Genomic DNA, 27,542 nt, shown 5'->3' on the forward strand with positions numbered 1-27,542 from the left:
GATTTTTTTAAATTAAAAAAAATTTATTGAATATCCTTAATAATAATAATAATAATAATAATAATAATAATAATAATAATAATAATAATAATGGTTTTATTTAACCCGGCAGAGTTAAGGCCTTAAGGCCTTCTCTTACCTCAACCAGGGTTAAAACTTGCTTACACAGTTGATCATAAAACTTGATCAGAATTAAGTAATTAGATACTGATTACATAATGAGATCAAAAGAGGTAGTTACATAAAATTTACCTCATAAAATAAAAATAAACATACCTAGTGAAATACATATTAATTTGTTAGAATCAGATGCGAATCACATAAAAACAGAAGCCGATAATTCAATAAAAAAAGAAAAATGTACACAGTAAAAATAAAAATAAACACATTAGTATACATATTAATATTAGATTACAATCAAATAGAACTTACACAATTAAATCAGAAACCGACAATTGAATAAAATGTACACAAAAAGCAGGATTAAATCCAAATATTACATTACCATTTAGGCCTATATTTTGGTCATTAATGAGTTTCCATTTCTCTGGATTTTTTTTTTTTTACTTTACAATTCCTGTATTTAATCTTTTCTATCTTCCTAATCATTCTGTAGTGCTTTTATTCTGGATCTTTATGGTCACCATCATTGAAGACAGATTATTTTGTTAAAAAAATAATTTCCCTGGCCTACCCATATTCACTAAAATAATTTCGACAACAAATTAAGTTAACTTCGATACTAAAACTGCTAAATTTAACATATCAGATAATAATGTTCAGACCCATATCATTTTATGGTTGTCGTGTTTTAGGAAAATCCAACGTATGTGAAATTATGCCCTAAAATAAATGCTACTACAACCATCATTCTATTTAGACACTAATAGCGCTAGGTTTAAAATACTGTACCTGTTTATAACTTCTCAAAAAGCCGTATTACTTTACACCTGTCTCTTTGTCAGAAAATGTAGCCCCGGTCCGGAGGATTATGAGTTCAACGCTCTAGCAACAAGATCTTATTAAGGTTTTTTGCTTGTTTATTTAATGACGCTGTATCAACTACTAGGTTATTTAGCGTCTAAATACTTTTGCAAAACTGTGCTGAAAACATATTTAGACTACTCTTACGTCCTATGCTAGTTAAGCCTTAGGTTGAAGCACTACATCAGTTGTTAAATGAAATTGCGTTTTAAACAACACATTTTTGTTTGTAACAAAATCCTTAAGGACTGGTAATAAAAACTTAGTGTTTTTTTCTTGTTTCAGTCGAGCCATCCTGGGATATCTGGTCAACCAATACGGGAAGGATGACTCATTATACCCATCCGAACCTAAAAAGCGGGCATTAGTGGACCAAAGACTCTACTTCGACGCCGGAACACTTCACCAAAGGATTTTCGATTACTTTGTCAGTATTAGTTGGGCATTTTTTTAATCCTGCTCATTTATAGTTGCTTTAAAGTATAACTCAACACTTAAGAATCACTTTTAGAAGTTTCTCTTATATATATATATATATATATATATATATATTTTTTTTTCATTTTTACCATACAGAACATTTATAAAACTAAGCTAAGTAAAGTGAAATAAATCAGTTCTGTTAACATATTCCATAGAAGCTAATGATCTTTACTTTGAAGATTAGATTAATTTCTTGCCACAACACACTCCAACGAAAATGTTGCTTCTAAACCGATATTACTTATGAGACAGTATCTGTATATACACATTACTAAAAAATAAATATCAACAGTTCTCAAGTTACAGCGTTCCTAGTTTAGTCTATGTCCGTCTAAAATAATCATACTGCATTTTAATTGTTATATACTGATTTAATTACCTATTTCTTATATAATTGTAAAAATGAAATCATTATAAATTATTGTAATATTTAATAGTAGATATTTTATGAAAATTGAGTAAAATTAATTTAATCTGTCTTTACCTTACAACGTATAAATTAAAAATTAACATTTCACTCTGCTAATAATGATTATAAAGTAAATCTTTTATGTGTATAACCCAAAAAAACGGAAGCTTTTCTTCTTATTTAGACGCACATTAACGATTTCATTTGGATACCTCTTTTAATAGTTAAAGAAAATGAGTATCCTATAAACAATAATATAATTCGGAACATAGCCTACAGGGTGTTATAAAGTTACAAAATGTTTTGAGAGGTGACAGTAACCATCAAAACAAAGAAACAAAATCTTATAAATATGGGACCTGAAAGTAATATCTTCCAACATATGAGTACTTCAATGTGTAATCTTCATGCATGACGTTAATTTTGATAGTTGAAATTAATATCTTCAGAGATATTTGTACTTCAATGTGTAATCTTCATGCATGACTTTCACTTTTGATTGTTGAAATTAATATCTTCAGACATCAGTACTTCAATGTGTAATCTTCATGCATGACGTTCACTTTTGATTGTTGAAATTAATATCTTCAGAGATATGAGTACTTCGATGTGTAATCTTCATGCGTGACGTTCACTTTTGATTGTTGAAACTAATATCTTCAGAGATATGAGTACTTCGATGTGTATTCTTCATGCATGACGTTCACTTTTGATTGTTGAAATTAATATCTTCAGAGATATGAGTACTTCGATGTGTAGTCTTCATGCGTGACGTTCACTTTTAATTGTTGAAACTAATATCTTCAGAGATATGAGTACTTCGATGTGTAATCTTCATGCATGACGCTCACTTTTGATTGTTGAAACTAATATCTTCAGAGATATGAGTACTTCGATGTGTAATCTTCATGCATGACGTTCACTTTTGATTGTTGAAACTAATATCTTCAGAGATATGAGTACTTCAATGTGTAATCTTCATGCATGACTTTCACTTTTGATTGTTGAAACTAATATCTTCAGAGATATGAGTACATCGATGTGTAATCTTCATGCATGACGTTCACTTTTGATTGTTGAAATTAATATCTTCGGAGATATGAGCACTTCAATGTGTAATCTTCTTGCATGACTTTCACTTTTGATTATTGAAATGAATATTTTCCAAATATGTACTTTAATGTGTAATCTTCATGCATGACGTTCACTTTTGATTGTTGAAATTAATATCTTCAGAGATATGTGTAGTCCAATGTGTAATCTTCATGCATGACGTTCACTTTTGATTGTTGAAATTAATATCTTCAGAGATATGAGTACTTCAATGTGTAATCTTCATGCATAACGTTCACTTTTGTTTATTTTAACACTAATTTCCGTGCCTTTTTCAGTTTCCAGTTCTCTTCCTGGGATTAGAGCCACAGGATGAGAAAAAAGAAAAGATCGCCGAGGCAGTGGGGTACTTGAACACATTTCTAGAGGGCCAGGAGTGGGCGGCGGGTGAAAGTATGACAATCGCGGACGTGGCCCTTGTGGTGTCCGTGTCCAACGCAGAGGTGAGAACCCCTCACATCGACATTCTCTCAATGAGCTGGACGAGACAGCACTGTCGTCCACACCTCTACAAAATGTCAGGATTTGGAACAGTAACATTGTCTATTTATTGACCTAAAACGGTCAACAGCTTTCTTTCCACATGGCTTATGATTAATATTCATAATCTTCATAGTCTTCTTTAACCCGGGAGATGTCCCACATACAATGTCGTTCGGGTGAATCGCATACCCGGCATTTTGCAGAGCCTAGCGCCGTATTGGATATTCCTGTTTTTACTTTTGAGAGGGACGGAATACTGAAGTGAAGTAACAACATATCGCCGACTTACGAACAAAACACATTAAGTAAAAAATATTACCTCTGAGAAAAAGGCGTTTCGAAAGATCTTAACAAAACTGAATACTCAAAATATCATGTTTAGTAAGTTGTTTTTCTTTATGTGCATTTGATATTCCAATCCTAAGTTTATACAGATACATTATGTACAGTAGTGGCAAAAAAATCCGGACCGACGGAATAATCGAAGTCCCCGAAATGAGCCACCAGCGAATAGGGATTATAAAGAATGGACACTGAGCGAATTTTCCTGTGTTTTGTTTCTCTGTGCGCGAGAGTTTAGTTCCACTTTCAAGCACTAGAGGTTAGTGTAATCGAGCATACGCTAAGATAATAATTGAGTATAGAGCTGAGACACAGGATCCAAACATCGCCTACCTTATTGCATAATCCAGTAACGCTTTGTTTCAAATAAATTCTAGTTAACAGCTTTCCCTTATTTCTCAATGACAAACTAGTAGTAATATTTTTTTTATATTTCAGATATAATAAATTATATTATAAAATGATATAATACATTATAAAATTATGTATCAAATTCGTGTAATATTTATATATAACATAATACAGGTATATGGCTTTACTTCTCATAAGAGTTTTGTTTGTACATTTTCACTGCTATCAAATCATTACATATTTTAATTATTGTTGGGGTCAACGTCTCAACTCTCATTATAAAGGAACTCTATAATCTAGACATTACAGTTATGACGGATTTATTATTTTATGGATCCAATTTATTTTATTTGAGCACATAATGTACCTAGATGTATTAATTATGTGTGTTATATTTCCGCTGTGTCGACTGCTAGCTGGTGTGATGTCAGCGCCAACTCTAGGGAGAAAGCAGAATCTCACGCTCTAGCTGGCTTGAAGGTCATTGAAATCAGTCCGGCTACATCAAAGGGTACCGACGCGAAGTGTCCATTCTTTATATTCCCTATTCTCTGGAGCCACTGCGTATGCCACGCCCGCATTCACAAGATAGCGAGTAATCTACTGAAATTGTTGTAGTTTCGACTGCTGACGTAACCCATTTCGAAAGCCATTAGAAAATAAGCTGATAAAATTCATGTTCTGGGAACAATAAGTTAATTAAGTAGTAAAATATCGCTGCAATCGAAAAGTATTGGGAATAAATTTGAATAAGGAACAAAACAAAGTTTCCTTCCCAGGCAGGATTCGAACCACGAAAGTCTTAGTTACCAGTCTACCGTGCTCTGGAGTGAACAAGGCTCTGAAATCGGCTACAAGGATCGGTCCGGGTTTTTTTTTTTTTTTTTTTTTTTTTTTTTTTTTTTGCACTACTGTACATTATACATGCATTTTTCTCAGAAGTAATATTTTTATTTCATATGTTTTGCTTGTAAACTGACGATATGTTTTGTTTAGACTTGGGTTATCTTTTTATATATTATAACATACAGGGTGATTCACGACTAATGACCCGTACTTTGGGAATCAGTTCTATAGGCTCTTTTGAGCATAAAATGTCATATAAACATCGATCCGATTATCATTAGTTTGAAAGTTACTCGTAAAAATCCAAATGCCATACTGTGAATCAGGCTTTGGAGTTGCTTGCATCGTAATACAAACATTGGAATGCAACGTGAGTTGTGTATGTGACGTGGAGTATGGGAGAGAAGGGGAAGACAGGTCTACCAGTCTTGTTCCTTCTCTCTCATCGATCTTGTATTTACTTGTGCATATGGTTACTGTACTAATGTCACATTTTGGTGTCTTGCAGGCGTTTGGAGTAGACATCTCAGAGTTCCCCAATGTGGTAACCTGGTACGAAAAGGCGAAGGAAAGCCTGCCAGGCTACGAGGAAATAAACCAGGCGGGAGCTAATACTCTAGGAGAGATGTTTCGTAGTAAACTCTCTTAAACATCTCAATTTCATGAGACATGTACAGAGTTTCCAAGCAGGACCTCGCACATTCAAGCTTTACTCTTGATTATCCCCCAGAGAAGTGCGACCAGATTTATGTAAACGACGTTAAATATTATAATTATGATTACTAAGTGACCATTTTGTTTGTGGAACGTAAACAACGGCGCTGCGATCTTATGTTGTTGTTCTGCGGGAAAGATAAAGACGTGATCTGTGACTATAATGAGAGAGATCGCACTGCACAGATGACGTAACAGCGGCGGCCTGTGTATTAGTACAGGCAACTGCCGTTCCACAAACAGAATGGTCGGTAATAAATTCATGAATAAAACAATAAAAATGTGTATAACGATGTTGAAATAGAAAATGTACGTTCGAATAATTGTTTAATTTTAACAGAAATTCAAAATTTGCGCCCCAACGAAAACTTAAAAACATTATCAAGATGACTATGACGATGTTGGCTATAGTAACAATGAGATATGAAAAGAATTACAGAAAATTTAAGGTGAAGTATTTGTCTAGTTCTAATGAAGATTAAACATCTTCATCATGAAGACGTTAGTGACGATTCTTATGACAATATGATAGCTACTATATCATTTTATTGGATTATTAGCTTTATTTTTGTGTGTGATCCTTCAACATCATTAGTAGCCTATATTCTGACCAGCGAAGGAATAAAAGTCACGTAAAATATAGAATATCAATTATGGATCGGAATGTATCACTCAGCAGTTGTTAAAAATATTCATGACACTATATTTAACACATCAACAGATTCAATTACACGGTAACAGAAAATAAAGTTATTCTTTGTGTACATTTAGAACGATCTTTAAGAACATATAATAAAAATGAAATGGAAATATTTCGCTAGGACTGTTTCATGAAAGAAAACGTGTGCTCAGCTCAGAAAGCCAAACACCACATATGTGTGTTTACATCACTTTATTCTTTCCAGTGGACAGACTGTATACATAACTGTTCTTATAGGCTATTAAATTATAAATAACTAGTGGATTGTGCAGGAAATGCTGCTGCAAACTAAGTTCGTTAGACGTTCAAATAAAAATTTTTCAGATTTATTTTCAATGAAGAATGCTTGTCTTTTTGATAGTTATTTGCTTCCATAATAATGAAACATACTTCCTCTCAACGGATTTTTTTAGGCCAAATACTTTTTCTAGAACCTATCCAACTTCAGTTTTTGAGTTTCAACGCGAAAACGCAAGTATCAATGTCAGGAAGATAGCAGTAGCTATTTCAGGTCATTGTGGATTGTAGGCAAAAGTTTAAAAAAATGTCAGGTTTGCTAAGCTTTCGAACAATAGCATTTTTCTGCATGTAGAACTTGAAATGTAGAGCGTAAAATCATTTTATCCTACTAAGAGATCTTGCTGAAATGATCGGGAGACTACAAAATTTTCTAGGCCTCTTATTTTATCAGTAAATAATACCTTTTTATCTTTCCTTAGGAACTGTAATTCTTGCGCTCTCTCGAGCCAATACTGAAGACAATGACACATATCAATATCTACACCACACCGCCATTAAGTATATGAAAAAGACCCAACCCCACTGGTTTAATAAGCATAAAAATATTTGATTTTCAATAACAATATTATTATCTTACTTAAGTTTTGTAGTTATATATAGCAGTCACTCAGTAAATTATAGAAATGAAGATCTAAATTAAGATATTCTCTGCATTTACTTACATAACCTCAAAAAGTTTCACTTTCATGTCATCAATATAGCATCAATATTATGTACAATTAATGAAGAATAGACGCATCATGATATTAACTATAATAATATTTAATTTCTAATGGTAATAATGTCATCAAACCACCTCAAGTTTCGTAGATTTGAATATCCAATACACAGCTGCTACTCAGAAAATTATACACTACAGAATCAGTTTTTAATAACAAATTGAATTGAGTCTAAATATGTCGGCAATTCTGCAGGTCATGGCCTTCGTGTAATAGCCTGTTGTTTATTGTAGTGAGTGTTTTGTTCTGAAATTCAATCAAGTCGGCCGTGATTCAATAAAATTAGTTCTCAAAACTGACAACAGATGGATTTTGGAAAATAGGAAAATTATGTAGGAAAATGAACATTTCACTGAAAATTACTACTTTTCCGAAAAACTTTGGATGCCAGGCATGAAAATGAGGGATCACTCATTAAAATCCGTTCAGCCGTTTTCCCGTAATTTCCATTACCAGTTGAAATTATATATATATATATATATATATATATATATATATATATATATATTAGATGGTAACAATAAAAGTTTAATTTCAACTGATATTAAACAAAAAAAACATTAACAGTACCAGTACTAGTTATTAAAATTTGTCATTAAATAATTATATAATTATTTATTGCACACTGGACAACGCTTCTTAATCCACTATTACATTTTTAAAACTGGTAACCCCGGTCAGTACAAAACTGCCAACATAACAGAACTACGATTATAATTTCGGTTTATTTAAACTTCTAGAAAAGCAATAATTTCTTTATTTTCGAAGTTATGAATTATAAGAGAACATAATTAATATAAACTCAAATATGTCCTTTATTTAGCCTACATGAAATGTGGCTTTGGAATTTATAAATAGACACGGAAATATTTAAGTAAAAATCTCGTTATTTCAGGTAATAACACAAATTAATTCTTATTTTTTGTGAGGCGTCAGAAAAATTATGTCACGCATAGTACACAGAAATCTGTTAAATTATTATGCAGGTACAATCATCTAATTGGCCGTGATCCTATGTCCTTCTGATTGCATTGTTAACTGCATAGCGTTTTTTTATTTTTTATGTCTACAACAATGGCGCTGACTGATGAGAGGATTAGAAAAGAAACTAACGTCATAATGGAATTAATTCGTTTTAAAATTTATTTTTTTCTCATGTTGTGCTTATGTTGTTACCTCAGATAGATCACTAACATTTCTTCTGTAAGATTTTATCTAAGAGTATTTATTTCCTAGCATCTTTGGACAAATGTAGGCTATTAATAACTTGTCAGGTGGCGAGAAAGATTATGTTCTTGCACACTGACTCAGTACACCAAAGATAAGATTCTTTCGTGTGCTACTTTTCATGAGGAATAGATGTAGTATATTTTTAGAACAGATTATGAACTGGCAAAAATAAGAAAAAGAAACGCAGAAAATATTTACCATATCGTAACGGGAAACTAATTTTGTAATAATGCTGCGTTTTCAAGTAACGTCATATTTATTTTATTTCTATTGCATTGTACTCCCACATTTTTATTAAGAAGATTCGTAAGTTTTCGAATACATATTATATTGATTTTTTCTTTCACACAAAAAGCTTACTTTCTGCTAAAAATAAAATTCTATATAGCATAAGTAAATACTGGTTTATTTAAGAGTTTTGATACACAAAATGTAAAATGAATAAAAATGTAGATATTTTATGGCTGATATAAAGAAACACACAAATTCAAAATACTTTCGCATTTTTTTTATTTCAACCCTTTGTATAATAAATAGCAGTGCATCGAGATATCAAGCAATTTGAACGAATTCTATATTTAAATGCCTGCAACATTAGGCTTCCCGCAGAAACTGCATTTTAACGTCTTGGATGAATCAGTTCGTGTACCAGAAAGATAAGCATGATTCAGAAAATATTTAATAGAAAAAAATTCTATTTTCAAATGCATAAATCTAATATGCATGCCGAAATGTATGTCATTTTTGTTTTTCATTGCTTTCGTCCTTTCATATTTCTAAAAAATACGAAGCTCAGAACAATGAGCGAGCCACTCTAACTTCGTTTAACATTTTTCTTTCTCATTTACTCTTTTTTTTTCTTTTTTTTCTCCTCTTACATTTCCTTTTCTTTCTCCATCTTATCTTCCCTAGTATCTACAGTGTGTTATCATGTCCTAATTGTCTTTATATCTTTACTTCTTACACTTTCATTACTTTCAAAATGCTCTCGTAATATTTTTGTGCGGTAGCTAAATTTCTACTTATTTCTCTAATGAATGGCATAGTTGATATGATCTGAGTGCTGAATTAATTTTAAATCAGTTGCTGACTGCCCAACAACGTATTACTTGCATACATTTCTTGTTTTAAACTTACAAAATTTATAAAATATCACCATGGTTTCAAAAGTTTGAAATTTGTAGACCTTCATCTATTACTGTCAATAAGAATTTGTGGGGAAATCTTGGATTTTTAATCTATCACTGTTAATATTTGTATTGTACAACTTAAGTAAAACGTAACATTTCTTTGTCCCAATGATAGCTTTTTACATATTATCAAATAGATGGTAATAATAATTATTACAAAATACTTTATAGTGTAGAAGACTCTCTGGGGGATAATAGTTAAAATAATCAAATAATTTAATAAAAAAACTGATTTCAGAATTCTGTGTCTCCAAGCCAAAATGTGATATGTCAATTTTTAAGTTTTTCAGGAGCCAGCATTTGAAGTTTGAACGAGTGTTTGAAGTCAGACTAATAATATTTCATAATAGGTTTGAGAAAAAAATAGTAGATATGCTTGTTATCTTTCACCAGAATAAAGATGCCATCAGGATGCAAAACGTATCACAAAATCTCATTTTCGCAAAAAATTGACATATCACCTTTTGCTTTGAAACCACTGAATTTTATTATACATGTAAAAAATGAAATTTTAGTATCAATCTTGTACATATGGAAGCACGAAATTTATATAATGTAACTATTGTTTGACGATGCCTTTACGGCGAAAAAGTTCCGAATAGTAATATAATTATTGGATATTGGAAGACAAATATTATATGCATGTATATAATAAACTTGTTTTTTTAATTTTTAATGTTAATATTATAAGTCATTTAGACTAAAAAAAATATATTCAGGATCACTGATTACAGACTTATCTGGAAACAAATCTCAAAATGAATTGAAACCATAGAATTATCCAATATTACTTTATATATCAATTACATTTACAAACAAAAATATGTCTAACATCGAACATTTGCGTTTGAAAAGTTCAAAATGAGTATTAGGAAATACAATATGGTGACAATACTTCAACAAAATATTGAATTATAGAATTACAAAACTAACACAGAGAAAATAAATAACGGAAACTGTAGCATTATAAACCGGTAGAAATAAAATTTTAAGGTTTTGCGTGTATTTGGCTTTTGAACCGTTTACATTAAATTACTGAACATCGAAATATATTTTAGCTAGCTACAATAAAATTATTTATAGAAGTACATTGTTGTCGATATTATAACATGTACAGATTCGATTATAATACATTATTATTATTATTATTATTATTATTATTATTATTATTATTATTATTATAAGAAGTTATTATTTTATTAATAATTCATCAACAAACATTAGAAGTTACTTCTGCTACTTGTGTTTTCACATAGGTACGGAACTTCTTTATATAAGTAAAGCGAGTGAAATACTTCTTTAAAGTGGATATGCTTACCTCGACTGCCACAAAATACCTAGTAAGGTATTTGATGCCAGACTGACAACTTTAATTCATAAAATGTTTATCTATAAAAGAAAACAAAACCTTATCAATCGTGTGCAATGTATACTGAGGTTCATTGAAAATCCAAGTAAATTTTATTTTGTTTTTCGAGGACTGCAGAAAATATAGCGGGGTAAAAATCAATTAATTCTGAAAATAAAATTATCCGAAATGTGTGAGATATCGCGATGAAATTTTCACTGCAATATTCACCAAGAAACCGTAGGTTTTGGCACCATATTAAAAAAAAACAGTGACTAAAATTGACTAAAACTTAGTAGCGCGTCCCCTCGATAGATGAAACTGACTACTTGAAATTCAAATCGGTGAACTGATTTATGAGACAAATAATCATCAAAATTAAATGATAACATCATTCCAATAAATTATTATGGACAGAAGTCTTTACAGCAAACTTGTATAACGAAAATACCTGAGCAGAGAATGTGAAAACATCTGCGCCATAGTACAAATGTACGACGAAATTACTCGAGAACGTTTATTCAAAACGTAGGGAAAATAATTTTAGCGATGGAACTATAATTTAGTTTGCAATGTTACAATTTATTTTATAATTCTCTAAGTTTACAATTTTGTACTTTAATTAATTGTGAAATGGAATGTTATTATTTATTCTAAGACTTTAAACGAGGATTACAATTATTAATTTTAAATAGTCATTTTAATTGTAAAAGATATAAATTGCATGTAACCAAAAGAGGCAAAAAATTTTATATATGATGTGGATTATTATTATTATTATTATTATTATTATTATTATTATTATTATTATTATTATTATTATTATTAACAGACGTTTTTAAACTATTTTTCCAATACAAAATTACAAGACATTATTTAATAGCATTGCACAAAAAACTGAAACATTTGAAATGTGGATACGGAGAAGTACGGATCGTGTGAAATGGACAGACAGAATAAGGAACTTAGCTGTGTTGGAAAGAGTGGGTTAAAAAGAATGATCCTGAAACTGGTCAAAAAGAGGAAAATTGGTTGAAAAGAAACTGACTTCTTAATGATACACCGGAAGGAATGGTGAACGGTTGAAGAGTTCAGGCAGAAGAAGATATCAGATTTTAGACTACATTAAGATATATGGATCATATGCGGAGACAAAGAGGAACGCAGAAAGTAGAAAGGACTGGAGAATGCTGGGTTTGCAGTGAAAGACCTGCCCTTGGGCAGAACCCTATGAATGAATGAAACATTTAAAATGTTTACAAACTTTGATTTTTTCCTTTAAACAAAATATACATGTACAGCTTTGAACAAATGAATTAACACAAGTTAGTAACCTCAGAGATTGAAGGTTCTATTAAATTTCTAAAAGGCAAGAACTCTGCCTTTTAAGAATTATTTGTGTTTAGATAATTACTGAACTGTTGTATAATTATGTCCTTAGATGTTCAATACATGTGTTGAAGAAAATAAATTATGTATTTTATTTAAACCTGTCTCTACAATGGATGTATCGAAATGAGATGTTTTTTAAAATTCATGTATATATTATTGTATTTTGAGAATGGCATTTTTTTAAATAACTGAACATCTATCATGCAGTTTAACAATAGGTATATTTTAAATTATTCTGATGTTCATTACCTAAGAATTAATATTATATAGATTTACGACAAGGGGAAAGATTTCTATGTATTTAGGTTATATTAAGCTACTTAAATTATCATTGTATAATCCACTCAAATTTGTTCTCTCTGTTTCTAGAAATTAGTTGTCATTAGGGTATATTCTTTTTCTGCATTCTTCTCTGTTGGATAACTTTTATCTCACACGTATGCAGTAATTATCTTTACAAACATTATTTTTACAAATACAAATTAAATGTAATTTTGCAAATCTAGCTTTCAGGTAAAGCTGAACAATTTCAAGGGAAAAATCGTTCCGGGGCCGGTTATCGATCCCGGGACCCTCCGACACAGTCTCAATTTTTTTATGCCGTCTTGTCAGCCCACTCGAGTTATGTGCATAAAATGGAAAAAGTGACACTGTCGGGTGAAAGTCCTAGGTAGCTCAGTCGGTAGAGCTTGATGCACTAACCCAAAGGTCCCGGGATCGATAACCAGCCCCGGAATAATTTTTCCCTTGAAATTGTTAAATGTAATTTTGTTATTCCTTACTGTTAATCTGTAATGTGAACTTATGTAAATCATGCTTAAATTAATTTTAAACAGCAGCAAATGTTATATTTACAGTACAGTTTTGCAACTCAATTGTGCATTTAACTACTTATTTAATCTGTGTTAAGTAGAAATAAAATACATGGTTTTATGTTGTACAATATTTAGAGAAGAAGATATATAATCGTCCAATTCCAAAACTGTCTAAATCCATTTTTTTTAATTGAGATAATGGCGGTTTCGTCATCTACCTAAATGTCTCTAGCAATTTTCTAATGAATGTTGTGCCTAAATTCCCTCTTTCCTTCCATAAATAAGCTTCAAATATGACGAACACTGCAAACAATTAGGAAAAAAGTTATCAGTTTTTGGCGTTTCCTGAAAATTGTTAAGAATGGATGTAGACAGTTTTGGAATTGAAGGCTGTAAATGTACATACAATACATATTTTGCAAGTGGAGGAATAAATTAATTTTAGAAGACAAAAAAGGTCTTTCAATTTAGTTATCATTATTTTAATGCCTCAATAACATTATTCTCCTCAGCCATACCTACGAGTGATATACAAGCAGAAATATGGATTTGTACAGTAATATAACTTCTTTGACAGTATCGAGTTACATGCAGGTAAAAGCTGGTTCACAATAAACCGGAAACGGAAATGACAACGAGAACGAGAACGGAAATAATGTTAAAATAAATGTATTTAAATGTGAGCGTTCACAATAGTTAATTGTGAATGCTCACATTTAAATATATTTATTTTAACAATATTTCCGTTCTCGTTCTCGTTTTCGTTCCCGGTTTATTGTGAACCAGCCTTAACTCTCGTCGCTTATTCACTTGCAAGTAGATTACGCAAAATTCGACAGATGGCAGCACGCGTACGCTTTAGCATTTGCACCATCTAGCGAGAACTTGTTGACCTTCTTGTGTAACGCTAAAAATATTAGATTTTCTAATCAATTTTACCTCAAAGAGCCGTATTTATACGTAAGAGGATGTGGATAAATCTCGTCATCTAGTAAGACAAATAGAAGAAAATGGCAAATGATTTAATATGTATTTTCGAATGTCATGCGACCAATTCAGTCATGTGCCTGAAATGGTGTCAGATGATATAAACGGCCTACACGATTCCGAAAGTTATTTTAAACGAAGGTTAGCACAAACTGTTTAAAGTAGATGTGTGTATTCGTGCGTCATGGAATTACGTTGCATTGCGTATCAGAAGTCGATCTGTACTTTAAATATCGCTAGGTTAACATGCAACGTATACTTAAGTTAAAGTTATTTCTAGACGAGCGATAGAATCTCTGTCGCATATTTTTCCAGTTGCTCCATATTTTTGTCTTTGGAACGGCTAACCTGCATGTCTAACAACAGTCAAACAAGGAATATACGAAGATAAATCAAAAAATATTTTTAATCGTCTACTCTCACGATCTAGAATGGATGCAGAGATTGCATTTGGGACTATTAACAACTCAATAAAACGTTTATTCGTAGAAGTATGCAGGCAGGTACATTCGAGTGCATTAATGGTCGGACGGTATAAACAAATTCTACCTACCACACCCTTTCTCCAGTGGCTGACCCGCTAAAAATGTTTGAGATCGCATATCAAAGAGTTGCAGAACTGAGGAAGAGAGGGGTGGAAACATGTGGAAAGAGTTTGTTCCCCATCCACAATCCCCGGCCTTGAATTACGTACCTGTGACGTCCGCAAGCACACTGAATACTCATTTCCTCTCCCCCTACCATATCTAATGACGTGTGGAGGTGAATGGAAGGGAAGAGTCACGTACTCCGGCTTGTGGCGTGTGCCACAATTGTAGCACAGTTTTGCATCCCTGTCATATCTGAACTACTAAGCTCTTAAAATGACACGCACAGATTCAATACATAGTCCTGAATTACGTTCAGGAGCAGATTTGACTGTCAGTGATTCTGCATTAATTTCTAAAATTAAAATTTTGCTACATAATCAAAATAAACTCAGGAATAGAATGACAATTCAAACTCTCCATGCCATCATGTCTGAAACTTACTTACTTACTTACTTACTTACTGGCTTTTAAGGAACCCGGAGGTTCATTACCGCCCTCACATAAGCCCGCCATTGGTCCCTATCCTGAGCAAGATGAATCCAGTCTCTACCATCATATCCCTCCTCCCTTAAATCCATTGCAATATTATCTTCCCATCTACTTCTCGGCCTCCCCAAAGGTCTTCCCTCCGGCCTCCCAACTAACACTCTATATACATTTCTGAATTCGCCCATACGTGCTACATGCCCTACCCATCTCAAACGTCTGGTTTTAATGTCCTAATTATGTCAGGTGAAGAATACAATGCGTGCAGTTCTGTGTTGTGTAACTTTCTCCATTCTCCTGTAACTTCATCCCTCTTAGCCCCAAATATTTTCCTAAGCACATTATTCTCAAACACCCTTAAGCTATGTTCCTCTCTCAAAGCGAGAGTCCAAGTTTCACAACCATAAAGAACAACCGGTAATATAACTTTCATAAATTCTAACTTTCAGATTTTTTGACAGCAGACTGGATGACAAAAGATCATGTCTATAACATTTGAATTAAATAGAGAAGGAACATTTTGCTATGCATATATCCCGAAAGAGGCAGTGGAGAAAACAGGGACTTTACAACGTAAAATAGCCCGAAAGATCCAGTACCATCTATGGCTGGACAGTATATCTTTTGATTACAAATCTGTGTTGTTTGGGTAAAGGAAAATAAGTCATAAAAATGAGTTTGGAGATAAATGAAAATTAAACTTGGAATCCTTATTGCAAATAATTTTCTACACAAAAAAACATCATCTGCAAGTATTATTTTGATTTTTGCATACTTAGTTGTATAATTAAACTTTTTTGTTCATCTGGGGAACGAAATTCCATCTGCACAAAAAAAGACTTGTCCCCCTTTACCCGAACACTACAGAAATGTGACAATATAGTTTGTGGGTTAGAAATAATATCTTCAGAAGAAGCACAACGCTACTGGGGAAAAATTGCAGGAATAATTTTGTTCTTTTTTTTTAATCTAGAGATTTCTGCTGTTTTCCCAATCGAAATCTGGTGATAATCTGTGGCAACGAGATGGCAACCCTATCTCCAATTCCTGTAGGTTATTTCGTCTCCAGTTCCTACAGGTTGTTAGCTTTAAGAACCAGAGTGCACGATCTTGTACTTGCTCTGTACACTTACAGACAAACTATAAACTCTTAACCCCCAAGTTCAAACATGCCTCTATCTTATTTGGTTTAATCCCTGTTCTTAACAAGGCGAATATATCATTCTAATCGTTTTACTTCAAGTATTTCATTGCAAGTAAATGCACTATAAATCAGTTTCGGACATCAAACTAATCGCTCAAAAATGACCAAAAGGTTATTGACTACTAAACATGGCCCCGATCGAGGAATTGTTGCAGGCCTACTCATAAAATGTTATGTCATTTATAGCGCAGATATCTCTTATCTATGTGACCTGTCATTTATAACTGACTCGCGAAATTTCCCAATCGCAGGCAATAAGTTATCTTCTTGTTTAAAATAAATGGAGCCTGTCATTCTAATGATAAACTTCTAGGAGAAAAGTTCCAAGAAATCCAGCACCAGATTCTGGTAAGTGTAATTTACAGATATTTTTATGCATTCTACTTACAAAGCTCCTTCAAAAAGCAACCATGGAAACGAAAGTACGAAGAAAACACTAACAGCGACCTGAAAATGAAAACAAGAGACAATACGTTAATAAGTTAATTAAAAAATAGAAAAATATCAGAGATTGAACGTCCGCTAAAAGTACACAAATTATTCGCAGACATAAGATCATGAAAATAATGAATTATGATATGAAAATAATAGAAGCAAATTAAATACTGTATTCGAAGGAAAACTGGGGTTTTCTCTGCCTTTTTGTCTATAGATATCTTACGATTCAATGAAATTAGGAATATAAACTTAACCAAATGAAGAGTATAGGGGAAAAACAATCAAATTCACAATTCTCTTAAGGGTGATGTCATCTTCTAATTAAATACACAGTATTACAGCAAAATTTATTGCTGTTCCTAATGAAAAAGTAGGAAAGTATGACCGTATCCGTGGTGATAATTCTCCTTTACCAGTTTTTACAAGAAAAACACTAAATTTTGCAATAATATACTGAATTAGGTAACGACATCACCTTTATAAGAATTGTAACTGAATGTTTTTCCCCTGTACTCTTCAAACAATTTACAGCTCCGTAATTCAAAGAAAAATTCAAAGAGAACAAGAAATTAAATTAGTGAGAAAGGTTGAATTTCTACTAACACTTCGTCTAAACACAAGGTTCACCACCACTATCAAGACAAATTTATAGTATATTTATATATATTTATTTATTTTTATAATATATATGTCTTTACGTACCGGTATTTACTTTTATTTACTTATATAGGCTATACACTACCGGTCAAAAGTTTTCGATCAGCTATGAAAACAACTATATACTTTATTTCAATGTACAAACAGTCGGAAAAACTAAATATACCAACAAAATAAATATTTTCTCTCTAGCATTATGATATGATAGAATATTCAAAACGAAATTCCTATTGTGACCACAAATCCATAGTTGTGATAGGTGATCCAAAACTTTTTACCGGTAGTGTGTGTATATATATATATATATATATATATATATATATATATATAATTTGTTTATTTATTTATTTATCTACTATTGTATCTACTTATTTATTATTTAAAAGAAGTTATTTATTTAGTATATATTTGTTATGTATTAATTCATTAATTAATTCATTCATTCATGTCTCATACAAAGTATAACAAAAAATTGCGCTGATCCTGCCAAAATCTATTCCCAGATTTTCGGGAAAATTTACGTTTTATTTAATCCAGATACATAAAAGTGTTTTTCATCAAGTCGTTAGTATATCCGTGTACAACGATTCTTTCTAAAATACTGAAAGATTTTGTCCCTATTTAGTATCTACAAGGCAACTTATCGAACGAAGTGGCTAAATTGTAACACACTAGATCTGAATCGAGCTCACTCCTTTTGGAGTTAGGTTTTTTGAAAGAATTCTACAGTTTGTCTCTTATATCTGGATGTTTGGTATTTAAATGGCGAAATAGCTTCGACGGTTTCATACTTTCTTGTGACAACATTTTCGAAAAACTAGACATTTGGGTTTATTGTAAATAACGGTAAAACCATATTTGTAATAGTCATCGCTGCACGACCTATTTTTCTTTTTAATCTTGTCACTGCCAAATGTAGAAGGTTTCAACGATCTTTTTAAAAACACATCCGTTTTTTAACAAAAAAAAAAAAATATATATATATATATATATATATATATATATATATATATATATATATATATATATAGGTTTTATTTGTATTGTTTAATATTCGGTATTTTACTTTATGCTGAACAGTGCAGCGCAGACAGGAAACGATGTGTCATCACGCTTCGCCGTTTATATATCTGCAGTGCTTGGGAAAAGTGACATAAGTCAGTTTCCACAAACCCCCACCTTCCAGCCGCCACCACTTTGAAATTTCAAATGGCAGCCCTATATTTTTATACTTAAATATGAAAGAGCATCCAATTGTTTATACATAATTATCATTAATTTGTTTTCGCATCTTTTGTTTTCTATCGTCTCCTGGCAACCTGTATTTTTGTTATTATCAGTTGATTGTAGGATGAAAACACAGCTTATTTTGTGTAATTTCATAAATTAAATCAATAAGGATTATTTGTATTCTCTCTTGAAGGGTATACACCATTTTAAAATAATTTGATACACAAACACAACTATTACATGAAATGCTCAATACGTTTTGTAGCTTTATTCTTTTCAGCTCCAATCAACAATAAAGGCCCATTCACAATGAAAATTAAACATAACCGTAACATAAACACAGAAGTTTGCGCCCAGGCTACCAAATGGGATCATTCACAATGATTCACATAAGCATTGGCATAAACGTTACCGTAAGACGTTAACATGAAAGTTTGCGAACTCCAAACTTTCATGCTTATGCTTACGTGATCTGCAAACAGAACACAATCGTGGAGCGCTGAAGTATATGGCAGAATATGAGGAAATGGCGTCGTTATGTTTCCATGGTTACCAAGTATGTTTGCTGTTAAGCTTATGTTCCCATTGTGAATGATCTTGATTTTACCGTAACGTTTATATTCTTAAGTTAACGCTTACGTTATGTTTAATTTTCATTGTGAATGAGCCTTAACAACAATCCAGGTTGCCAGGTGACGATAGAAAACAAAAGATGCGAAAACAAATGAATGAGTTGTATAAACAATCTAATGTTCTTTCATATTTAAGTATAAAAATATAGGGGTGCCACTTGAAATTTCAAAGTGGGGGTGAAATCTAAAAATCAATTAAGCCTAGTTTCAGACTTCCCTCTCAATATCTAAATTGACGTGTTTTTTTTAATTGAATTCAATTTAAATAATTAATTGTTTAGACTGGAAAGTTTTGAAATGAAAACCCTGTATAGTTGAATTGTTTCCATAAATATCCAGTTCCATCTCGCTAACTACGAATAGCGTGAACTCTCGAACAGGATGAAAAGTTCAGAAAACAAAGATGAACAAATTGGGATCCTGGGTAACAGCGCAAGCATTGTTTTCAATGCTATTGAATTATTACCGCAGCGCCAAGATGGTAGTGGCTTGAAGTATCAGAAATGATGTTTACATAATAGTTCGTGTCATTGCATCACATGCTTCTATTTTTATCGTTCTTTGGATGTTACCCAATGGTTTTGAGTAAAATTATCGTTATTTTCAATTTCACAGAGATTTATATTTTTCGCATAGAGTTAAGTATTGATATTGTAGTTGGGGGGGGGGGAGGTAGTAAGCAAAACCTTCGTCAAAAATGGGTCTGACCTTCAAAAAGTTTGGGAACCGCTACTCTAGAGAATACGGTCACAAACACAACCATCATCGCATCGGAATAATTACCATTACCTTAATCTCTTCCCTCCCATAAGCAATACCATCGTACACGCTATCACTATAGTAGCATAACTAATATTCATATCTTTTTTGTCTAATTCCAGGAAATAAAATGACGATCGACTTCTACTACTTGCCCCTCAGTGCACCGTGCCGATCTGTTTTGCTCACTGCAAACGCGCTGGGAGTAAAACTCAACCTAAAGCTCTTGGATCTGTTCAAAGGGGAACATCTTAAACCGGAATTCCTCAAGGTAACTAGGCAACCTTGTACATGAAAAATAAAATAAAGATGGAAAAACATAACGTTTTTAAGAATTGTTGTATGTTCAGTTTTGGCTTTTCTCCCTTCACTCACAATAGCGCATGGCCATCGATTTGTCAGTCACTTCAATATGCAAATGTTAAAATAGTACATTATGCAACGATCCTGCAATGATAGTAATTAAGAAGCGAGTATGGATGTTTATGAAACGAGCGCAAGCGAGTTTTATAATTTTCATACGAGCTTCTTAATTACCATTATAGGCGAGTTTCATACGACTTTTTATGCTAGACCATATTTCTAACTTGAAATTATTCATTTTATTTGTATCTAACTGACCTTGAGCAATACCTCGTAAATTGTGAGATGTGAGCAGACGCGAAAGTATTGATTTTTTTCCGAGGCCGAATTTCATTGACCTTGGCACGGAATAAGATGAAAATTACTCTGATATAACCTGAAAAATGATTTAGAATTGAAAAACTAGATGAGAAATTGAATTTATTTCAATATTATTTACAGTACAATTAACGCTAAATATTATAGTAACAGAACATAACCTTCTGCGACAGTATTGGATTTCCAGCCTCCGTGACTTTTCGCTAATTCTCTTTCGATTGCATATCCGAGAATAATCGACACTTGCAGTTTTATAACGGTACAAAGCTGACTTGTCATTGGCTGAACACCTGTAAGCAGACTCGCCATTGGCTGAACACCTGAACTATAATGAGTAGGTGTACTTTAATGACATGCATTAAAGGACTGCTACCAGGTGTATAATTACTACATTTCGGCATGGTCGAGCATAAATAATATTACAGCATCATTATATGAATCAGTGGGGTAGACTATGAAGATATTTCATATACTGTGATAACACAGTCTTCAAAAATGGAATTTTATAAGAGAAGTGAGAAGTTATAGATTGCTAGACAATAAAAGAAATGAAGATATAAGAAAAGAATTAGCAATAGATGAAAAAACACAAAAATCGAGAATGTAGAACACAATGGACACGACAAGTATTACGGTACTACGAATGATAAGTGAATACAGGTTACCAAGGGCAATTAGACATTAAATTGGAAAGACCGTTCAGAAGATGGGCAGACAAATAACTGAAGTCCACTGCAAGAATGATGGATGTCACTTTCTTGTCGAAAATGAACCAAGATTGTCAATGCATAGCTTAAGACATATAGAATGTACATACAGAGTTACATGGCATTAACACTGATAGTCATTGTCCAGTAATGATCGGAAAATCACAGTTAAGCTTTGAGCGCTAAGCATTTCAAAGTTTCAATTGCTTCTCCTGCAAAATGTATTTCAAATGACAGCCATCATTCTTGCAATGGACTCTTCAACTAATAAATAAATAAATTATGATGATGATGATGATGATGATGATGGTGATGGTGATGGTTATGGTGACGACGATGAACTTAAAGTACCATATGGTTCCTATTTTACAAGTGTAACTTAAAATTTCGTGTTTGTACACTAAGAATAAGATAGTAGGAACAAAAGGTCCTAATACTGAGTTTCATTATGCTTCTTACAGCTCAATTTCCAACACTGCATACCGACTCTGGACGACAACGGCTTCGTTTTGTGGGAGAGGTAAGATAAACTTAAGATCGACATATGTTGTACCTACCTACAAACGACAAGCTGAAATGTCATAAATACCCAGGTAAAACACATTACATACATGCATACATGCATGCATGCATACATACATACATACATACATACATACATACATACATACATACATACATACATACATACATACATACATACATACATACATACATACATACATACATACATACATACATACATACACACACACACACACACACACACACACACATTGTAACATATAAATATATACTATTCAAAAAATTATTTCTACGTTTATAACATGATATATTCAATTCTAGTCACAATAGCATAAAATTACATTGTCTTATAAGTAACAAATTCTGTCGCATATATAATTGTAAGAACATTGTAATCCTGTAAGCACAAACCTCACATGTAGTATTGCTTATGTAATGGAGCATATTGTCGAAATAAAGAAAAAGAATACATACATACATTATTATTATTATTATTATTATTATTATTATTATTATTATTATTATTAAAACGAAACATATTTTATGCTAGAGTTTCAAATCAATCAATCAATCAATCGTTTATTAATATCAGTTTCTTGCAATAGACATAAAATGTACTTAACTATAAGAGATACAAAATAATATTTGACATAAAATGTAAGAACAGATGAATACAAACAATACAAATGAAATAACAATGCTGGTAATAATAACAATAACAAATACTAATAATAATCGTAATAATACAGAGCAATGCAATACATTTACAGTGGTGTCAAGAAATTCGCTAGTACTATAGAATGGATGGTTGATTAACCAGTTATACAAAACAGATTTAAATTGTATATAACTAGCATCATATGCTTTTTTGTGGTAACTTATTAAACAATGTTATAGCAATAGAAATGAACCATTTTTTGGACTTATTCTAACTCTGTTCTGAAAGACAGTAATTGTAGTTTGTATTACAGTGGTGAACTTTTGTTTTAACGTGTTAAGTATTAAGGTTTTTCTTAATTTTTATTATACATTGAAACATATAAATTTATGATAGTTAAATTTTTTCTTGAATAAATAGTGGTGTATACAACGTTATGAAAGTTTCAACATTTCATGTCACCTGCACACAATTAGCAGATTCTTCTATTGATCTGGTGTTAGCTAGAGGAATAGCCTTACTTTTTTGCGTGAAATAATATTTCTTATTTCTCTTATCACAGACCTATAATAACTACTCTCCAACGAAACAAATCGGATGAAAAACACAAATTCAATTTTATTAATACTTGTTCCGTACAGATAATAATGGTATGTAAACATTAAATACAGAAAATGATCATTAATAATACAACTCACAAACAGAATTAAATTCATTTCATTCTCAATTAATTATTCTTTGAAAATAAAAATACCACAATAGTCCACTGCTGGGAAATAACGGCTAGCTTGTCTGACCGTGAAACGAGCTGACCCGGGTTCAAATTCTGGTTGGGACAAATTACCTGGTTGGGATTTTTAATGGGGTTTTCACGTAATCAATTGAAGCAGAATTACTGGGTAACTTTCAGCGTTGGACCTCGGATTCATTTCGCTTCATTAAATTCAACTTTATCAATAAGCCATACCAACACATAAGACATCATCATACTCATAATCATACACAATCTCGCTCTCACACTTGTGGAATACCCTACCCAGTGACATCAGAGACTGTCGGAATTTAGTAGCGTTCAAAAGCAAGGTTATTAAGCATTTTCTTACTGCGTAGAGTAGGTTTAATTTTTACTTAATAAAAGAAATGCTTCTCTCTTCTTAACTTTTACAATAAACTGTCTAGCTTTTATTAATCAGTTAATCGTTTAGTACTTTGATTTTTATTGTGTATGTAAATTTAATATTAATTGTAATTATAATTGTAATTGTATTCTTAATATTGTAGTTGTAATCCCCTGGTAGAGGGGAAGAGAAGGCCTGATGGCCTTATTTCTACCAGGTTAAATAAATAAATAAATAAAACAATTGTTAATAATTGTATGCATTATTATATGATTTTAATTTATATCACTTGCACCCTGGGTCCAGTCCCATGGCGGCAGATTCGTAGAGCGGGACAAATTTTTAGAAAAGAAAAAAAAAATCGAACTGAAAATAAATGTTCGATATTTTCCTATTTCGAAGACGTCTTCTTTAATAATAGCATATCTTACATCCCTTTTTTCTTTAGTTTGACTGCTAAATGTTTAAAATTTGTCTTAGTTACTTGGTGGAAGCCATTGGCGTGGCTCAGTCGGTTAAGGCGCTTGCCTGCCGTTCTGAAGTTGCGCTCGGGCGCGGGTTCGATCCACGCTTGGACTGATTACCTGGTTGGGTTTCTTCCGAGGTTTTTCTCAACCGTAAGGTGAATGTCAGGTAATCTATGTTGAATTCTCGGTCTCATCTCGCCAAATACCATCTCGCTATCACCAATCCCATCGACGCTAAATAAACTCGTAGTTGATACAGCGTCGTTAAATAACCAACTTAAAAAAACTTGGTGGCGTGTGAAAAATTTTTCGAGCCCATGGGCGTAACACTACGAGATTTCTTATATCCATCATTGATACGAGTGACACTGGATCGAAAAATACACGAAAAATAACTTCGGAGATAAAGCGTTCAAAGAATCAACAACAAATTCAAATGCTTTATGCCTGTACAGTATTTAGTTTTGCAACATTGGATAGTAAGGCCATATTATGTAACATGTACACTGTATTGATTTTCTATTAACTCACATAATATCAATTACATAAATGAACTTTATTCTAGTACCAATAAAATTAATATGACAGCTGAACGAATCAGTTGCTGGCACGTGTTGCCATCTACAGAGAGCGATTCGAAACAGTTGTTATCGGCTGCTGGAGCTTAGTCGGCTAGTTACCACAATTTTATGCCACAATATTTTGTCTTACAGCCGGGCTATTCTGTGCTATCTGTCTGACCAGTACGGAAAGAATGATTCTCTGTATCCTAAGGATCCGAAGAAACGCGCTGTTGTCGACCAGAGGCTCTTTTTCGACTCCGGAACTCTGTACCAGAGGTTCTTGGATTATTATGTAAGTAAAGAAAGCACAGGGGAAAAACGCAGTAAGTCCAAAATAATTATCGATTTTCTGTTTTAGCTAACATTTAATAGGTCAGGTAGTGTAGATTTATGAAGTTTAACTGAGCAGAATAATAACCTCATTAGTCAAGGGAAATTTGAAGAATGATAACCAAAAGACAATACAATATGTCTTGAAACTTTCAACTTGCTCTCCTATAAAAACAGTAAAACGTGACTTATCGTGTTTTGCCCCTGTATTCTTCGTTTATAAATACTGTATCAGTTGTTTGCGTTGATATAGTGTTGTTATGCGCCAAAAAAAAAAAAAAAAAAAAAAAACAAAGATTTGCGGGTTGCAAAGTGGTCGAGGGTAGTTAAAATATTTCCTTCCACAAGAAACTATTGTCTATCGAAGCCAAGAACCATAGTCATGTATCACTAGGCTTCGTATTCCGGCTACCTAGAGACTGAAGTTAAAGACACATTGGGTATATACGTGGTACAGTCATTAAGTTCTGACACTGACGCCTGAAGGGTAGGCACCCACAAGAATCTGGATGTCTCAGAAGATGCCGCGTGATACGGCGTACACTTAAACAGATCGACATCCTCCCTCAATATAGTCGCCGTTGGCCGCTATGCACGTCTGCCAACGTTGGTGTAGCTGCTGGAAGCACTGCTGAAAGATGTTGGCAGGAAGATGCCATATGGCTTCTCTTGTGGCAGTCATGACCTTTTCGGCCGCATAAAAATTACGCCCACGTAGGATTGATTTCAAGAGGGGAAAGAGAAAAAAAATCGCATGGTGCGAGATCAGGTGAGTACGGAGGGTGTGGCAAAACAGCGACTTGTTGCCTTGCAAGTTCCTCTTGGACAAGGATGGAGCGATGTGCAGGGGCGTTGTCGTGTAGCAATGGCCAATTCTTCCTATGCCAAAGCTCAGGACGCTTACGACGAATTGAATTGCGTAAACGGCCAAGAATCTCTTTGTAGAGGATTTTGTCTACAGTTGCACCTTGTGGGATGAATTCTATGTGCACAATTCCATTTGAATAAAAAAAACTGTTAAAGCATCACCTTGCCTTTTGACCTGTCTTGTTGCGGATTTTTCTGTCCTGGAAATAATGGCGTTTTCCAGGTGGCGGATTGTCGCTTCAGTTGCGGATCGTAAAGGAAACACCATGTTTCGTCTCCAGTTATGATCGGTTATAGCAGTTTCGCCTAATTTCTGACAGAACGTAACGTTTACCCGTTGCTCAAACTGCAACATATTCGAGTTCCGACGCGCGCATTCAAATCACCGTCACAACAATGACCGTAGTTCTGCTTACACTATATGCACGTAACTGTATGATGCTGGGACGAGAGACTAACTGACAAGGTACCATATCACGGCGCCACCTATCCGTTCTAGTGCACCACACCGCCACTATGCCCTCAGTCTCAGAACTTAATGAATGTACCACGTAGTACGCCAAATACAGGTAATGGAACGGATAAGGATATAAATAAACAGGTCGTCGCTGCGTGTTCGTGGAGTACAGTCAACTCCCGACATTCTGAAGCTATAATAGTAAACACATGCTTGAGCAGTGATGTTCATTTTCGTCGTGATCTTTGCAGTGAATAATAACGTGCATTCGTAAGTTACGGAACTTGAAATGATTTTATATTGTAAGAAATTCTTTCAATAGCACATGACGTTATTGATGCATGATAAAGTACAAGATATTCCTATTGTCTGATATTTTTTCGTGTTTCATTAGGATATTGCATGTCGCTCATCACTGAAGACCCACTAATTTTCTATGTAGCCTACTCCTCTGGAAATTTCCTAAAATGTAGATTATTTAATTTATCAATTGGGATGTTGGCACTGAACATCATGATAGGCTACACAAATCCATGCTAAACGTCAATTTATTATCTTCATAATTTTCAGATTTTGACGGTACTGGTTCTTTTGATTACGTTCAACACATTCTCTGTGCCTTTGGATATTGCAGTGTCTTTCAGGGCACTATTTTTGTCATTTTTACGTTTATTTTACACAATTTATATGTAATGTTTTCTATATTGACAGTGAAAATATTAGTTCAAATATCCTCAACTATGCCCTGCAATATTACACGCTTGAGC

General features: G+C 32.9%; 1 protein-coding gene across 1 annotated transcript in view; it reads left to right on the forward strand.

Annotated features, from left to right (window-relative positions):
- LOC138711653 (uncharacterized) overlaps nt 1-27,542 on the forward strand; it is a 124,798-nt gene that overhangs the window by 47,209 nt on the left and 50,047 nt on the right. Inside the window, exons 4-10 of the mRNA XM_069842785.1 lie at nt 1,270-1,411; nt 3,268-3,432; nt 5,520-5,656; nt 18,862-18,938; nt 20,525-20,673; nt 22,252-22,310; nt 25,272-25,413. Coding sequence (XP_069698886.1) covers nt 1,270-1,411; nt 3,268-3,432; nt 5,520-5,656; nt 18,862-18,938; nt 20,525-20,673; nt 22,252-22,310; nt 25,272-25,413 — 871 coding nt within the window. The remainder of the gene's footprint in view (nt 1-1,269; nt 1,412-3,267; nt 3,433-5,519; nt 5,657-18,861; nt 18,939-20,524; nt 20,674-22,251; nt 22,311-25,271; nt 25,414-27,542) is intronic.

The sequence above is a fragment of the Periplaneta americana genome, chromosome 13 (assembly GCF_040183065.1).
Source record: "Periplaneta americana isolate PAMFEO1 chromosome 13, P.americana_PAMFEO1_priV1, whole genome shotgun sequence".
Lineage (NCBI taxonomy): Eukaryota > Metazoa > Arthropoda > Insecta > Blattodea > Blattidae > Periplaneta > Periplaneta americana.